The 19,045-nt window shown below is 34.1% G+C and overlaps 2 protein-coding genes across 5 annotated transcripts in view; one reads left to right on the plus strand and one right to left on the minus strand.

Moving 5' to 3' along the window:
• LOC114454443 (myosin-16-like) overlaps positions 1 to 19,045 on the plus strand; it is a 153,674-nt gene that overhangs the window by 124,105 nt on the left and 10,524 nt on the right. The window lies entirely within an intron of this gene.
• On the minus strand, positions 1,720 to 18,360 carry hnf4g (hepatocyte nuclear factor 4, gamma). 3 transcript variants are annotated; one of them, XM_028434915.1, is made up of 11 exons: positions 18,119 to 18,360; positions 9,525 to 9,690; positions 8,285 to 8,379; positions 6,863 to 6,969; positions 6,635 to 6,784; positions 6,072 to 6,159; positions 5,624 to 5,776; positions 4,635 to 4,684; positions 4,298 to 4,484; positions 3,655 to 3,774; positions 1,720 to 3,547 (listed from the first exon to the last, which is right to left on the minus strand). In XM_028434915.1, exons 1-11 carry the CDS (start codon positions 18,147 to 18,149, stop codon positions 3,426 to 3,428), a joined length of 1,269 nt encoding a protein of 422 aa, XP_028290716.1. In that variant the 5' UTR covers positions 18,150 to 18,360; the 3' UTR covers positions 1,720 to 3,425. The 3 variants fall into 3 exon arrangements, with proteins under 3 accessions (XP_028290716.1, XP_028290715.1, XP_028290713.1); XM_028434914.1 differs by having other exon boundaries at positions 9,525 to 9,707; XM_028434912.1 differs by lacking the exon at positions 18,119 to 18,360 and adding an exon at positions 13,020 to 13,296.

Raw genomic sequence — 19,045 nt, forward strand, 5'->3', positions numbered from 1 at the left:
CATTTATTATCATCTGCTTGTCTTGGTTTTTTTTTTTTTTTAGAAATTGACAATTTCCTCAGAAAGTTTTTTGCAAAAGTGAGACAAAAAAAAGATTTTTATATTCAGCTTAAAAATGTGGTTTTACCAATTTGACCAAAACAAGTGACGTATATAGACTTTAGCATGAATGAATAATTTATGAACTTCCACTTCTCTTAACTGTATTATTATGTAAAGTTATTCTTTATGGCGAGCAAGCATAACTAATATCCGAAATGTAACAAGACCCGGATTGTTATTAAATTAAAAAAAGTAATAAAAGCCAAGATGTACGGTAATAACTGGTCAATAATGTAACAAGATGCTGAGCCCAAAACATGAAAACGTTATATATAGAAAATATATAGAATGAATGAAAAGACTGAATATGTATATGAAAATCTGAATATATTTATAATAAATATAATAAAAGTCTGAATATATATAAGAAATGTTTTAATATATATGAGAAAAGTTTGAATATATAATAAAAGTTTTAATATATATATATATATATATCTAAAAGTCTGAATACATATATATGAGAAAAGTTTGAATATATAATATATGAAAGTCTGAATATATATAAGAAATATTTGAATATGAGAAAAGTGTGAATATATATGAGAAAAGTTTGAGTATATATAATAAAAGTTTGAATATACTGTATATAAGAAAAGTCTGAATATATTTAACAAAAGTTTTAATATATATATATAAGAAAAGTCTGATTATATATGATAAAAGCTTGAATATACTGTAGATATACATGAAAGTCTGAATACATATATATAAGAAAAATGTAAAGATATATCGATGAAAGTTTGAATATATATAAGAAAAGTTTAAATATATATAGTACACACATACATGCATTTACTCATACGCATCTATGTATACTACTCTACATAGCAACAATAAGCCTTTTAATTCATAAATCATTGACTCTATTGGCTATAATGTAATACAATTATTACACTATTAGGGGGGAAATGTACGTGCGTAATAATGTAATAACAAAAAAAATGTTTATGATTTGAGCTCAGCATCTTGTTACATTATTGATCAGTTGTAACATTTTTGGTTTTATTCCAAGTGACAATAACGAGACTATGGCTAATAAAATAACCAAATATATCAGCATGTAAACAATATAAAAATATATTAATATTTCTTTCAACTGATAAATACTTAATTATAATGTTAGCATGAAAATTAAATCCATTCAGAACTAAGTTGTTGCTTTATTTTGAAAGGTATCCAATCAAAGCCACTTTTGTTGTGTGGAAGGCGGGACAAGCCGTAAAATGATCCAATAGGAATTAAGCTGTCATGTGGTGTTATCTATTACTTACTGATCACATCAAATATCTCTGTGTGTATTTACAGACATTAACATTATCCCATATCAGGTTGTGCTTTATATTTTAGTCGACTACATATGTAACAAATTTAGTCGACTAAAATCTTAATGTCATTTAGTTGACTGAAACTTGACTAAAACTTGACTATAACTGGAAAAAGTCCTGATAACTACATTTTGACTAAAATGAAGTTGCATTTTAGTCAAAAGACTATGACTAAAACTAGAATTAGATTTAAATTTAAAGTCAAAATTATAATTTTGCGCGTTATTTCACAAAATAGAGAAAAGTACGTGAAGGCCTTTATTCCAGCTCACTTAGTAACAAAAACATGGACTTTTTAAGCATTTTATTCTGTACATAAAACAATTTACATAATTAAATCAGAAAATCTAAATAATATACAACACATTCTACAAAATGCACATCATCGATCAACTGATTTTCAAACTAAAATGATCAAATTGACCAGTTTCTTTTTTTTTTTTTACATGATTTATATCAACACTCCTTTTACCGTATTTTGCTTTAGTCATAAAGTCGTGATCCCAGCTACAGATTACAGCACACTGTACAATCCAAGGAAAGAAAATAAATACATCCAGGATATAAAATGGTAAAGAAACAGATTTCGAAGTGCTTTGTAGGTAAAGCTTTATGTACATTTGTAGATTGCTGGTGAAGGATTATGATCCAGTTAAAAGGGAGCTCAAATAATGTATTTATTTCCATTCTATAAAATCATAAATGCAAAAAAAAAAAAAAAACATACAAATGATGATCACAGAGTTACAGTCATTGGTCATTATTATACACGTCTCGACTTTTAACGCAACAGGTAATATCAACTTACTGGCAGTATTATCCAGTTTTACACGTCCATCGTTTTGAATTTACAGCCCTCAGGAAAAACACGTAAAAAGACACAAACCTGTCACTACTCTTTGTGCCTTGGAAAACAGCCCAGTGTACGGGTCAATTTTGATGGAGAAAATGAATAATAAATCAAGAATATAGTTCAAATGTTGAGATTAAAGTTGAATCTTTGAGAATAAAGTTGAAATATAATGACAAGATTTAAGTCGATATTTCGAAACACAGATTTTAGGTGGGAAAACAAGCAATTTCTACATTAACGTCTCCAAGTTTGTACTTTAAATGATGTATATATCATACATAAATTATGTAAATTAAGCAATATTCTGGCCATAAGTGACATATCATTCCCTGCGGAATTGTCTATTTTAAACTTAATTGATTGTGTGATACATTTTCATTGATTTTGGGGAAATTATGTGAAATTATTTTAGGAAAATTTACTTCATCGAACAATTTGAGATTCAAAATGACTGCAGTCGTGAAAAAAGCATGGGAAAGTTTGCAATCCTCCAAATATTGTGGAGTCTCATTGAATTTCTGTATATACAATATCTGAGATATCTGAGCTGCGATATCTGCAACCTAATTATTTGGTAATTTAGACAATAATTTGTGTTTTTTCTGTCTTTTTAACTTTCTTCTGCTGGCCGTATTGGATAAACTAAAGGACCGCGGGCCTTGAGTTTGACACGTTGTTTAACGCATACATGGCATTTTGTAGACAGCCACGATCTGCTTTTTGTTGTCATATTGTGAATTAGAAATTTGACTTTATTAACAAACCTTCAACTTAATCACGATATTGTATTTTGAGTTTCAGTTCGACTTTGATCTCGACTTTTTGACTTTGATCTCGACTTTTTGACTTTGATCTTGACTGGCTTTGATCTCGATTTTTCGACTTTGATATCAACTTTTGGACTTCGATATCGACTTTTGGACTTCGAAATCGACTTTTCAACTTCAATATCGACTTTTCAACTTTATTCTTGAAATTGCAACTTTATTCTTGAAATTTCAACTTTAATCTCGACATTTCAACTTTATTCTTGATTCTTGAAATCTTTTTTTTTTCTGTCATGGAAGTAGAAAAGATCAAGGGGGTGCAGAGTACCTGATCTGATGTCAGATTTCTTTGGAATATAAAGAATGGGGGGTGGATCAGGGGTCCGTCTGTGTGGAGGGTGAGGGGCTGGCACGAGGACCAAGAGTCTGAGGATAGTGTTTGTAGATTTCTGAGGCAGCAGCCTGGGGGGGTGACGGGATGGGGGTGTCTGGAGACGCTGCAGAAAGAGATGAAGGGAAGAGGAATGCAGAAAACATACGAATAAGGCGCTGCAATCCATCAATGAATACATGGAAAAGAATTGAGGCAAGCTGTAGTTTTTACTGATTTGTGCAGAGTGAGCAACAGGCATGGTGCTGATGACCAAAGTGTGACCAGTCACTGGGTCCTGGGCCAGCTGAGTTTGTGTGGGGTGGTGCAAGTGCATCGGATCAGATGATAAACCTGAACACATCAAAAGAAACTTCAACAAGAGGAACTTAGAGAATGTAAACCTCCACCAAGCCCCAAATCTCCTTTTTGCCAGATATAAATTAAAAGAAAACTCTCGTGATGCAAGATACAAAACCATATAGAGCACTGTATATGCAAAGGGAACCACTAAGACAATAAATAAACAAATAAACAGTGGGAACAGTAGGGTAATTAACTAGCAAAATGAGTAAGATGTTTTATTTTTTATGGTATATTATTTCTCAACAGGATAGGTAAAATTTTGATGCAAATTTCACTGTATATGATATTACATTATTGTTTTTTTAAGCATGCATGAGTAGGGAATTCATGGCTTCAGGTTAAATGTCTGTGATGAGTTTGGGAACCACTGTAGTAGACAGTAGACATTCATTGTCTTTGTTGTGTATAGTACAGAGTGTTTCAAACACAGCCGCAAATTCCAACTGCCTCAGTTCACCGTAAAGGCCACTAGGGGGCTGCATCTTGGTTTTCAGAGGGTCACCTTGCTCACCTCCCAGCAGCATCTCCTGCAGCAGGTTGTCTATCTTGGCCAGGCCACAGAGCTTAATGAACTGGAGCTGTTCAATCATCTGCCAGGTGATGCTCTGCAGGGTGGGCAGCAGGAGCAGCAGCTCTCCAAAACGACCCCTGGAGTCATACTGACGGTCATTAATGTAATCCTCCAGACTCATCTGAACCTGTGCACAGTACAGTACACTAAGAACACGCCCTTTTCATTGTAAGCAGTCTGCATTTGTCCTAACACAAACAAGTATAAAGTTCACACCAAGAAAAATAAAGGGCTTGTGAGAAAAACAATAGGGAAAGCGAGGGTGAACTGAACCTACCCTCAGACGTGTGGCCTTTATCTTGGCAGGGTCTCGTAATGATTTTGCATCTGCGTATTGTAAAGCAGAGGAACAAAGGCAACATGGAGAAAAAATAGCAAATTAAAGGATGTAATCAAAGATGTGAGCAGCAATTTTCTCAGACTCGGGCTAAAAGCCAAAAAGGTCATTGAGCAGAATGAAATAAATGGCACATTAGGGTCAGAACTTAGATAAAGGGAAGAGAGGTAGTAACTACGGTAACTATTTTGGAGAAAATTTGAAGGGGTTGCATTGTGCAATATTTGAAAATATGGGTTTTAATTTTTTTGCAAATGAAAAGTAGATTTTCTTTACATTTTTAGATATTTTATTTAATTTTGCAACAATTAGACATAAAGTAATAATGGTAGGAGTTTGCCATTAATAGAAGAAGAAAGAAGACAATTAAATAACATAATAAATAAATAACTAAATAAATATATAGAGACAGCTAAGTATATATACACACAACAGACACTAATGTATATATATATATATATACATTAGTATGAAGAATCCAGAAAGAAACAATGCAAATAAAGAATGTGGTGATCAGTATTTTATTTTATTGAACAAATGTTTCTTGTGTGGACCCGACAAAAAAAATCAACCTGCATATGGAGTTAGACGATAATTATTTAATGCATTTTACAAAAGCCATTTTTAATGTTTCACTAAACTGTAAATATCTGAAAATAGTAGCTACACTTTTACAATTTCTTTTATTTTTACAAAATACACAATATATGAAATAAATATCTTGATTCGTGTACATTTATGTGGAAGAAAATGTAAAAACCAGCCTCCCTTCCTCTTTTTCTAATGCTTCAAATTTTGAAAAGTGCACCGACTCCCCCTCAATAAAGAGGTAAAATGACTGCTATCAGACATTATTACCTGCAGCACACGCTGCACAATGCCTGCTGAGCTAATACGCCATATAAAAAGTTACTCTTCAATTAATTTACCTGGGTCAAAGAACACAATGGCCTTCAGAGCTGCAAACTCATTGTCGTCTATTTGGATGTCGTGGAAAGGCTGGACCAGCTCATCCAGAACTCTGTTTGCCACCCTGCTTATCTCTGATTCTGGACTATTTCTGTGGATCACACAGCCATTACCTGCACACACACACACACACACACTTTCAGCTGACGGGTGTGTCTGAGAGAGAGATTAATTAATTCTTGTAAATTTCTCTTTTGCTCCCAGCTCGAGTAAACAAGGTGTGGTGATGGTTTAAATAAGGCCAAAAACACTTTGTAGATGACAAATATGTGCCTGGTAAATAAATGTCTCATACACATTTGAAGTCAGACACAGCCTTGGTTAATCATTGGATGTCTTCACACTCGGTTGCTCCACACACACACACACACACACACACACAAATAAAGATGCCATGGCAGTCGCTACCTAGAAGGAGGAAGTCTTTGAACGCCATTGACCTTTTGGCGACCCCGAGTAGGAGATGTTCACCAGCGTGGGCCCTCAGCAAGCACACCTGAGGACAATCACATACTTAGAGTTAGCACATTTAGGAAAATCTCCTCGTTTTAGACATCTGGGTTGTTTTTTTTTTATCAAATAATTCCCATATTTTAGCCAACAGGATGTAGTTGGCCTTTGTCAGAAGGTCACTGTATGTTTAGGTCATTGAATTTTCTGTTCAGAAAAGGAAATCGAAAAACAAAAAAACGAGTGGTTATTTGATTTTTGTTTTCAAATTGAAAAACTGAAATTGAAATTCAAGGCATATTTATTCATCAGGGTCAAGAAGGGATAAACAAACATTTAGAAATGGGTTGATTTTTAATTTTTGTTTCTAAAATCAAAAAACAAAAACAAAACAAAAAAAAATCTCCTTTTTCATTATGGTGAGACCGGAAGTTGTTCTTTTCAAAATAAGAGCACATATATGAGGACGCTGCTGTTTTTCTGGCAGTCCCACAACTAATTTTGGACCACAGTACGGTTACCTGGTCATCCAGAGGCAGTTCTCCAAAGGCTGGGATATATTTGGCCCACTCCACCAACACTAACAGCTGCTGTCTCATAGAATCACAGACGTCTGCTATGGTGGCTGATTTCTGCTCCGATAGAACCACTATTCCCACTGAGGGAACGATCTACACACACAGATGGAAGCTTCATTTAGTCACTTACATAGACGTGGAAAAGCTAGAGTTTTGATGCTGTTTTCTCACCTGTTGGGACAAGGATTCTGCCTGAGCCAAAATAGTAATGGGTGGAAGGTCTTGTGATTCTTGAATACTTCTTCTAGAACTGATCCGATCTCTTTCGTTCTGCACAGCTTGAATATGATATCAAAAGTTATTATTATCGCTTGAAGAAGTTAATGTTTTAATGTGGGACAGAGGTGTGCAACTGTTATAACACATTACGTTTTTGATCACTGAGGGAAACATTATAATCATTCATCAAACTTGCAGTAAAAATACAGGAAATCACAATAATTTTTGTTGTCATTGTGTGTTTTTTTTGCTGTTGTTTTGAGTCTTATTGTTGTTATGTTTGTTTTTGTGGTTTTGAGTGTTATGAGTCATTTTGTGTATTTTGTTGTAATTTTTGTGTATTTTTGTTTTCGTTTTGTGTGTTTTTTGTCATGTTTGTGTTGTCATCATTTTGTATGTTTTAATGGTCATATTGTAAATTTCTCTGTTTATTTTGTATATTTTTCCCACTAGTTTTTTTATCCTTTTTGTGTTGTTTTGTGTCATTTTGTGTTTTTGGAGTCATTTTTGTGTGTTGGTTGTCATTTTGTGTGTTTTTGCTGTCATGTTGTAAATTTGTCTGTGATTTAGAATATTTTTCCCTCATTTTGTACCCATTTTGTGTTTTGTTGTGTGTATGTTGTCATTTTGTATTTTTGGGGTCATTTTTGTGTATGTTTGTTGTCCTTTTTTGTGTTTTTGTTGCCATGTTTTACATTTCTCTGGGATTTTTAATATTTTTTTACGCATTTTGTATCATTTTTGTGGATGTTTGTTGTCATTTTGTGTATTTTCTATGACATTTTGTGTTTTTCGTGTCATTTTTGTGTAAGTTTGTCATTATTTTGTGTGTTTTTCTTGTCATATTGTAAATTTCTCTGTGATTTTGAATATTTTTCACACAGTTTGTATCCTTTTTATGTGTGTTTGTCGTCACTTTGTGTATTTCTGTCATCTAATGTATTTTTCCGTATGTTTTTAAAGTCATTTTTGACTTGACTTTGGGGCAGCGGGTGTAGGAGGCTGTGGTGGCTGTTAATATGCAGCGAAATGCGTCCTAAACACTGGCATCAGCAAAAGGAGTCAAACGTTAACCAGTCACAATCCAGAACAACGTGCTTAAATAACACATGATTAGACGTCATAAAAGCCCGTGCCAAGGTTATACCCCTCGTAAATACACACACGCACCCATATATATACTGAGCAATCAGCCATTTATGGCTGAGACAGTTTTATTCTTCTCCAATCAGGTTTCAGAATCTCTCACCACCAATTTATTTCTTTCATAGCCTCTTGTTTTTGGTTATAAGAATGTGTTGGACATGAGGGGCTGCATTCATTTGCTGAAAAGCTTCTTTATTGCGATATTTGCATCTTTTTGATGTTACGTACCTTCTTTTTTCATGCCAGCTCTGAAGCATTTGTTGAGTCTGCAGAATCGACACTGGTTTCTCTTGTCTTTGTCCACAATGCACTGCCTGTTAAACCTTCATATGACACAGAAAAATAGACAATCTGATGGGACTGAACTGTAATATCACATAATATATGTGGTATATATAACAGTGATATAACCATAGGCGGAGTTTGAGATTCTTGCCAGGGGGGTCAAAATAAAAAATAGAATTAAATATTTAGATCGTCTCAAGATTCCCACCATTCACAATGTGTGTGCCATATACAATACTGCAAAAATGATTTGTAACATAATTGATAATGTTGACTCTATAACTTTGCGTCGACACATCATTTAATGTTATAAATGTGTGATAAAATCAGGCTGGCGGCCGCTTTCTGCTTCTTTAAAATGGTGAAGAAGAATTGCCCAACAGAAGAAGAACCAACCTAAAGTCTCAAAAGTTTGGAACCATTTCACTGAAAACATATATTACATACATGAGATATAACTAACATCTGTGTAACAGTAATATGTTAGAATCAAAGCAGCAGAATATATATATACAGTATTTAAATCTCTTAAATAACATTGAAACATGGTTTCACTGCTGGAAATCTGTTTGACCTTCTCAGACTTTAAGACGTACTGAAATATGAAATATGGAACGATATACAAATACTGTAGATAATTGATTTTTCTGGATTGTGTTTCTAGGCAAGGCAAGGCAAATTTATTTGTATAGCGCATTTCATACACAAGGCAACTCAATGTGCTTTACATGATAAAACATTCAATTGTTTAAAATCAATAACAACATTTCTAATGGAATTCAGTGAAATTATTCAGCATTTTATTGCACATATTTTCTATTGATATTGATCCCGTTTCTATCATGATACAGTATGTGTTAGTGTTGTATTGTTATTGCCCAGCCTTAGTGTATTCCCATTTATAGTACAATTTCTGTGTGGTTTATAAATGATGTTTGTGTGACTGAATATCAAAAACATTATAATGAAAATAAGTAGCTTCTTGAAAAACAATATTTTGTACAGTCACTGTGTTTTATGGCACTTTAAATATTTGTAAATTATGTACATTATTTTAAGAATTGTATTTTGTTTTTATGAATTTGGGAAAACTTTTATGAGAACGTTTGACCTCTAGGCCCCTGCATACTCTGCATATGGGTATAACTTTTTTATGATACATTTACTGTATGGTTGTGTGTACCTGCATGTGTAGATGTGGCTCTTTCGAATGGAGCGTCTGAAGAAACCTTTGCATCCATCACAGCTGGAGGCTCCGTAGTGTTTCCCTGTAGCTTTGTCACCACAGATCGCACAGTTGCTGCCGACTCCATCCGGACCACATAGATGTGGTTCTATCGGCATGCCGTCTGTAAACACACAAAAACTACTTCATTCAATTTACATATGATTTAATAATTGAGATTCTGTAGCTAACTACAGTGCGGTTCCATTGCATTTTTCATTTAGGACACATTTTAAAACCCATATAAACTTTGGAAAAGACATTTTCCAGGTTTCAAATCAGTGCTAACATATGCAATAAAATACCCTGGATTTTTTATTTATAGATGAAAACAGAAGTTTTTTTTTTTTTAAACCGAAGCGCCACAAAAATGTTGGATAGTTTAAAAAATTAAATAAATAAATAAATGAGAGAGAGAGAGAGAGAGAGAGAGAGAGAGAGAGAGAGAGAGAGAGAGAGAGAGAGAGAGAGAGAGAGAGAGAGAGAGAGAGAGAGAGAGAGAGAGAGAGAGAGAGCGAGAGAGAGAGAGAGAGAGAGAGAGAGCGAGAGAGAGAGAGAGATTGAAAAAACAACAAAGAAACCAAAAAAATGAAATAAATATTTGAAAATAAAATAGGAAAAATACACTATAGTTATATAAAAGATGCTTTAAATTAATTTTCTTTTTTTTTAGTTTTTAATTTAAAAAAAAAAATTATATTGGTCATTTCTCTGCCAGCCACAGAATTTGATTTTAAGAATAAAACCACTTTACACTTTATGTAAACAAATATAAGTTAAACTGATGATTTTATTTGTTATTTTCAACTTCTAGAGATTAAGGAAGACATATTTTTACTCCCTTAACCAACATTCAGCTGTAACATTGCGTGTACCCAAAATGGTTAAAATGTGTTCAAAGTTCAGTGTCTGCCAATAATTCCCAAAGGTATAAAAAAAAAAAATACAATTCTTAGCTTAATTTATAAAATATGAGCTGGGCCACCAGTATAACGTTCATGCTGTACTCAATATAATAAAGAGTAGTTTCTTTTTCAAAGTACCACCGTAAAAAAAGGTTAGATAAAATCAAAGTATACAGTATAGACATTATAGCGTAGCCTACAGTTTGCATTTTGCAAGGATTGATTGTTTGTTCCTAGTTTTTTAGGCCTGGAAAAGCTTTTAATTCATCTTTAATTAAGATGATTTTATAAGCAACATTATAAGATGATTTAATGTAGTTACTGTGAGTAATGGTTAAGTTCTGATCACAGGTGAATGGAGTCAACAAACGATTACCATGAATAACTTATATGTATTTATTAAAATGGATTGTAAACACTATTAGTCCTGTGCACTGATGTTATCCCGAATGCCAGATGCCAGTGTTTTCCCATCCTTTATGATTCACAGACACACCTGAAGCGTAGAGTGCTCGTCTACACACCACACAATACACCAGTGACATGGTATATTAAATAACCCTGACTGTGTATGCTTAAGGCAGTGATGCAGACCTACAGGGGAAATATTCCAATAATGTAGGGAATAGGAGTAGCAATAGAAAGTCAATTATCACATATATTAAACAAGTGTGTGATTGTTTTTCCATTTTCCCAACAGTTCCCATTGTTATCACCAGCAGTGATAGTGTCATCATAAGAACCCCTGCTTGTTTATTACTCATTCTGTAAATGTGAGCACACATTTACACATGAAACACATGATTGTTGTTCGTTTTTTTTTTTTTATAGTTTAGGTCAGGGGTTCTCAACCTTGGGGTCAGGATCCCATTTGGGCTTGTGAGACACTGGGAGGAGGCTGTCAGATACCTTCAAGAAACTAAGAATATTTTCTGAACAATTTAAGACAATTTATCATTATTTTTTACCTTTTTTCTGCAACTACACCAAACTTGCCATGTTGTAACCTATTTCCATCACTTTTTCTCGCCATATTTTAATGCATTTTTGCTACAATACTCCCATTTCTGCCACTTCTCCATCAAGTTTGAATACCTTTTCTGGACAATGTTTCCACTTTCAACACATTTTCAGCACTTATAAACCCTTTCCACCACTTTTCCCACCTAATGTCACATATATTGACTCATTATTGTTACTTTTAATCTCTTTTCACCATATTTCATGCTTATTTTTTTTGCCAATTTAACCACATTCAAATTGCGTAAACTCTGTCAGTGAATCATTGAGATGTGTGCTTAGCTGAATGTTCTGTGAAGTTTTGTTATGACACATAGTCGACATTCCAAAACACTTTTATTATACCTTCCTGGTTTCAGGTGAGAGCAATCAAACACATGGAATATTCCAACATATCTAAAGTGAGCCATGTTGTGCATAATATTGTGATTATAATCACCTATTTCTGTAAAAGCCGACTAATTTATCTCATGCTGCACACGCTTTTGCTCAGAAAGGTGTTAAGGTCAGGCCTTTGGAACATAAAATGTGTTAACATAAAGATATTGGAGCTGGTTGTAAACTGAACTTTCTCTAAGATATGTTACTTTTATGCACAGAAGACAGGAAGTGCATGCAGATGCAGTGTCTTTCTACGTCATCTTAATCTGAGTAAATGAAGCCAAAGCAGTCGAAAATGATATATTATTGTTATATATATATATATTATATAAACACATTAAATACAAAAAAAAAACTCAAAATATGACAAAAACATGCAAAAATGACATTAAAATATATAAAAGGATAACAGAAACACACAAAATGACAACAATAAATGCATATTGACTCCAAAAATACACATAAATACAATAAGATGTACTTTATGATTTGAAAAACACAAAGTGACTCATAACACACAAAACAACAGCAAAAATACAGAGAATAACTCCATAAACACAAAAAACAAGAACAAAATAGCTGAAAACATGCAAAATGACAGCAAAACTGAACAAAATTACTCTAAAAACGTGCAAAACGAACAAAATTACTGAAAAACATGCAAAATGACAGCAAATATACACAAAAATTACCACAAAAAAAATAATGACTACAAAAACAATGACTTATAACAAACAAAACAACAGCAAAAATACAGAGAATGACTTCAAAAACACACAAAATAAGAAAGAATAAGCAACAAACAAAATAACTGAAAAACGTGCAAAATTACAGCAAAAATACACAAAATGACTCTAAAAATTCACAACACATAATTATAACAAACAAAACCACAGCAAAATGATTTAGAATGACTCCAAAAACACACAAAATGAAAGAAGAATACACAAATTGGCAACAGAAATGCACAAAATACATGCTTTGAATTACAGATTATAATTACAATTATTTTTAGTTTTAAAACAATGAAACCAACTTTTTAAAGAAGTTAAAGCATTGATCTATTCAACCCTAGATGATGCATTTTAATGCACAATAAAAAAATAAATAAAAAGCACCTAATTACAGATTCCCGTGCACATCTTACCTCTTCCTCCATAGAGAACCTCTGCATTCTCAAAGCCCAGTGTGCTGTAGGAAGGATCCAGGCCTTCACAGTAGTTTGCTACTTCCATGTCTAATAGAGATTTACTCTGAGGAGCAGGAGGATACTTCATTCCTGTCAGCAGTGTACACTTCTTTCCTCTTCTCTTTACACTAAATACACTCTTTTTCTGCTTCTACTGCGTCTCTGTTTCTTTCATCTAATTCCTGCAGACATGAGGAGAGTGATCCTCGGCATGAAAGATCCATAAATTAAATCTCAGAAGGTAAAAAGGGAGGAGCTGTGCTTTGGCAAGAAGACTTCTCACCTTATTACCCTTATCTGTCCTCACATACTTAGCACTGGGATGAATAGATAGATTAGAAGTTCTGTTTTCTCTAATAGGAGCTTTTATTTTGATTTAATAACTTAGAAAAGTTATTGGATCAAAGTAAGTGTTTGCAATTTAATTTGTGGGATTTTATGCATAGATGTATTTCAGTCAAATGTGCATTTTTTAATGTGTGTGTGTGTGTGTGTGTGTGTGTGTGTGTGTGTGTGTGTGTGTGTGTGTGTGTGTGTGTGTGTGTGTGCGTGTGTGCGTGTGTGTGTGTGTGTATAATCATAAATACATGTGTTTGTCCTTCCAGATTTTCTAATCTAATCAATGATGAAGAAACCAGCTCATCATATCAGTGATAAAAAACTATAAAGACACTAAGTGAAGCAGAAAACACTGATAACAACTAACATTTATAGCTTTCCTCCCTTTATTCCCTGTTTAAATAATAACTAAAGCTAATCAGTTTATCACAATGATGTATTTTGCTTTCAAGGGTTTTCAACCTTCGGGTTAGGACCTCCTTTGGGTCGCCAGATGTCTACAAGAAACTGAGAATATTTTCTGAACAATTTGAGTGAATTATTTGCTTAATTTCTTTTACCATTTCTTTTGCCATATTTTAACCTATTTTCATCATTTATTCTTGCCATATTTTGGCTCCTTTTAATGCATTTTTGCGACATTGCTGACATTTCTGCCACTTCTCCATCAGATTTCAATGCCTTTTCTGCACATTTTTTTCTAATTCCAAGATATTTTTGGCACTTTTAAACCTCTTTTCACCATATGTCATGCTTATTTTTGCCAATTTAACCACATTCACAATTTGTCATGCCCGTTTAAACTCATTGATCCAACTTTTTCTGCCCATTTTTGGCCACTCTAAGCAAATTGTAACCAAATTCTGAGATTTTTAAAATCCCATTTTACCACCTTTTCCAATATTTCTTGTCACTTTTTTTCTGCACATTTTTTTCCACTTTCAAGGCATTTACGGCACTTTTAAACCCTTTCCACCACTTTTCCCACCTAATGTTGCATATGTTGATCCATTATTCTCACTTTACATCATATTTCATCCTTATTTTTGTGTATTTAACCACATTCACAATTTGTCATGCCTAATAATTGCCAGTTTAAACTAATTATTCCTACTTTTTGTTCCAATATTCACACTTTGAACCCTTTTTACAACGTCTAATTTACAACTTTTAAACAATTTCTGTTATTTTTAAAATCCCATTTCACCACCTTTTCTACCATCTTTTGGTCACATTATTTCTGATAAAAACAATAATTTTCATCTTAAAGATGACTATATACTAGGGCGCAAATAATAACAGTGGATATTATTCAGATGAATAAATAAATGTGGTTATCACAGATTCATAGAACAATGGACCATCATTTTGCTGACTTTATGGATGGACCCCAAAAAGCTCTCCCCTTTATTCCCCTTTCTAGATGGTCTGGTTTATTTTGGGGGTCGCGGGCTGAAAAGGTTGAGAACCACTGGTTTAGGTAATGGTCACTATTTAAATCAATTTACTTCCACCCACATATTTCCTAAAAAATGTGAAGGAAAATGGACCTGTGCCTATTATAAATATCTGTTATGCAGTCATCAGGGAGGAGCTCTCCTTCTCGTTCTGTGCGAAAACACCAAAAAATTTAAAATTATCAGTGGTTTTCCAATAATTTACATTGTTGTACTAAATGCCATTGTGTGTAAAGGTAATTAGTTTGGGGACATTGAGCTCGGGGAAAGCTGTAAATGATAAGAGGCAGTATAACCAGAGGATTGATACCCTACATCAGTAATGAGTGGATAAATCAGAATAGAATGAGCAGCCGGGAGGATGATGATGTTGTCACTGAAGGGCTATTGTCACCCATTACGACGCTCAAAGAGAGAGAAAAAAAAAAAGCTTTAAATTCGCTCACAGGGTAATAGTATCGGTAATTCTCAGTGAGAAGACTGAGTGAAGGAGTAGAGAAAAGAGAGAAATAGATTACATTTTAACCAGGTGTTAAAAAGGTCAGGACGTTGACTCATCCAGTTTGTGAAGAGGAGTGGTTTAATTCTTTCTAATCACATCCACAGCAGCTCAACACACAGAGGCTGTGAGAGGACAGTAACAAAAAATGCAAAAAAGACTCAAATTATGACAAAAAAATAGATAGAAAAACAACAGAAATGCACAAAATGATGACAAAAATACATAAAATGACGACAAGACGTACAGAATTACGAAATAAACAAAAGAACAACAAAACCACACCAAATGACCATAATAAACATAAATTGGCTACAAAAATACCTGTAAATAAAAAAGAAATTTAGTTTGACAACAACAATACACAAATGTGAGTCAAAAAAACCCACAAAATGACTCGCAACAAACAAAACAACAGCAAAAATACACAGAATTACTCCAAAAACACACAAAACAACAAAGAATTAACTGAAAAATATGCAATATGACAGAATGACTCCAGAAACACAGAAAACAAGAACAAAATAACAAAAAAATAAGACAAATGACAGCAAGAAGACACAAAAATACAAAATGACTCGAGACAAACAAAACAACAGCAAAAATACACAGAATCACTCCAAAAACACACAAAACAACAACAAAAATAACAGAAGACTACACAAATTGACAACAGGAATTAGTGAAAAATACACATAAATAAAAGAAAATATACAATATGACACCAAAAATACACAAAAATTACTCCCAAAACAGCAAAAATAAACTAATTGATTTGAAAAATACACATAAATTTCCCCCAAAATACAATATGACACCAAAATACAATTGATTCATAACACACAAACATCAAAAACACAAAAAACAACAAAAACACACACAGCAACCCGTCATTATTTCCTGTATTGATGCTCAGATTGCCCATTATTCTAAATGCAGACATGAATCCTGCTAATATGGTTCTCGGATCATATAAAATCACATTTTTGTGGCCCTCTGCTGTGATTAAAGTTGCCCAATGTCTTCAGTAGAGCTAATGATTTAGAGAAAAACATGATTTACAAGCGTATTCAAATAATAAATGATATATTGACCTTTTACAAAAGAGTAACCTTGCATCCACCTAGCAACCAAAAGCTCTGTGCAGCCATAAAACGCTGTGCTGAAGAGGTTATCTGTGTGTGAACCGCTCGTAATTCTGCCACCTTTATTTAGACTAGAGGTTTTAATAGTCATATATGATGATCAGCTGCCAAACCCACCCTGGACATTACCTCATTTCATCCTGCAGCAAACAGAAAGTAAAATTATACATCTAGTTTTTGGTTTCTATTGAGTTAAAAGATAAAACTAAATCGAAACAAAGGTAAATAAGTCACAGCGAGTCATGCTGAGCTAAATCAACACCAATAACTGTTGGGTTTATTGGGATTTACTGTAGCATAACATGATATAGTGTTGAACGTACAGCTGAAAGAAGTTTTTAGTGTTGTGGAAACACAAAGCCTCACCTTGATCTTAAAAAGATTTAAGAAATTGTTTGAAGTTAAGACCAAAAAAAGCACTGTTAAATTGAATTACAAAAAAACTAACAAGCACATAACTAGAGCCATAGTTCACTTTATTGGCTTAATAGACAGGAAATACTGATGGACTATCATCCTTTAGTTCAGATGTTCTCAATCTTGGGGTCAGAACCCCATTTGGGGTCGCCAGACACTGGGAAGGGGTCGCCAGGTGCCTTCAAGAAACTAAAAACTGTTTTTGAACAATTAAAGCCCATTTTTGCATATTTTTTTTCTGCAACACCAAACTTGCCACATTTTGATCTATTTTCATCACTTTTTCTTGCTATTTTTTGCTCTTTTTGCGAATATTACTCCCATTTCTTCCACTTTCAAACTTTTTCAGCACTTAAAAACCTTTTCCACTACTTTTCCCACATAATGTTGCATATGTTATTGTCTTTCAACCTCTTTTCACCATATTTCATGCTTATTTTTACGTATTTTAACCACATTCACAATTTGTCATGCTCATTATTTGCCAGTTTAAACTAATTGACCCTACTTTTTTCTGCCACTTTTAAGCCAATATTGCTTTTGGCGACTCTAATTTGCAACTTTTAACCAATTTCTTTGATTTTTTTCACCACTTCTTCCACCATTTTTTTGGTCACTTTTAACCCATTTTATTTCTGATTAAAACACAGATTGAAGTCTTTAAGATGACTTTGTACAGTACTAAGGCGCAAATGATACTAAACTTCCTGGATAACAGTGGATATTATTCAGATGAATAAATAAAAGGATGGACCCCAAAAATCTCTCCCCTTTTTTCCCCCTTATAGGTGGCCCTGTCTACACATGACAGTGGGGGTCCCTGGTCTCTGGCACCTTTATTTTGGCGGGTTACGGGCTAAAAAGGTTGAGAAGTACTGCTCTAGCTAACAATTTAATTCACTCCCTGATGACGTACTATCGTAGAGATGAAATAGGTTATCATCATATGATCTTTACAGCACATACTGCATGTGACCAAGTGAGTCTTGTCGTGTGTGTGTGTGTGTGTGTGTGTGTGTGTGTGTGTGGGTGTGTGTGTGTGTGTGTGTGTGTGTCTCACCAAAATACTAAACCACGTGATGCACATTATTTCCTCTTAAATGAGCTAAAAACAGCACCATGTTTCCCATTCTCTGTGTTCTTAGATTCATATTTTAAATGATTATCATGCTGTGTGTAAGAAAAAAGGGTTTGACCTACCGGTGTGTCCGTTTCCACCAAGAATGTGCATTTATCCTCATGAACCAATGTAGTTCTAGTAGTAGTGGACTGTCCTCGCTTTACCAGCTGTTTTTACAGTGAAGCATGTGGAAAAGCACAAGCTGTCGGACGACATGAAACAGGAAGGCAGCAAAGCCGAGTGACCTATAATTCACGAAGCAACACACACAACGACGCCACCATAGTTCTGTCATTAGATCGATTTACTAAACAAACTCAAACCAGGGTGGGGATGTTAAACAGTAACCCGGTGCCATAAAGTGAAAAGGAAAGGGTGTGTGTGTGTGTGTGTGTGTGTGTGTGTGTGTGTGTGTGTGTGTGTGTGTGTGTGTGTGTGTGTGTGTGTGTGTGTGTGTGTGTGTGTGTGTGTGTGTGTGTGTGTGTGTGTGTGTGTGTGTGTGTGTGTGTGTGTGTGTGTGTGTGTGTGTCAGTCAGGGTCTAACACCTACTATCACAGAAAGCATGTGATTCAATAGGTCTGAAGTAATGTTTGACAAATGATTTCCAAGCATTTATTTGATAGTTACTTCTTCTCTAAGCTATTAACCTCAAAGAGTAACTATACCCCAAGGTTTGGCGGAACATTCCTTGATTATGGGTGGGGCTCCTAGAGCAGTTAACCGTCCTATTATCCTTGGGGTCAATTTGACCCCATTTAATGTATATTTTTTTGCTTCATATTTCATGATTTTTTCTAATTTGATGGGTACAATTAACTAAGCATAGAATTATCATGAAGATATTTTTCAATGTGCTGAACACATATTGCACACATCGGTGTTTATCTGGGGTCAATTTGAACCCAAGATGTTTTAGTTTAGTAAAACTTGTCTGTCTGTGTGTGACCTTACATCCCCATACCTGCTGGTGCAGAGTTGATACTTTTGAGTTGATACACAACATTGC

This window comes from Gouania willdenowi, chromosome 20, assembly GCF_900634775.1.
Source record: "Gouania willdenowi chromosome 20, fGouWil2.1, whole genome shotgun sequence".
NCBI lineage: Eukaryota > Metazoa > Chordata > Actinopteri > Blenniiformes > Gobiesocidae > Gouania > Gouania willdenowi.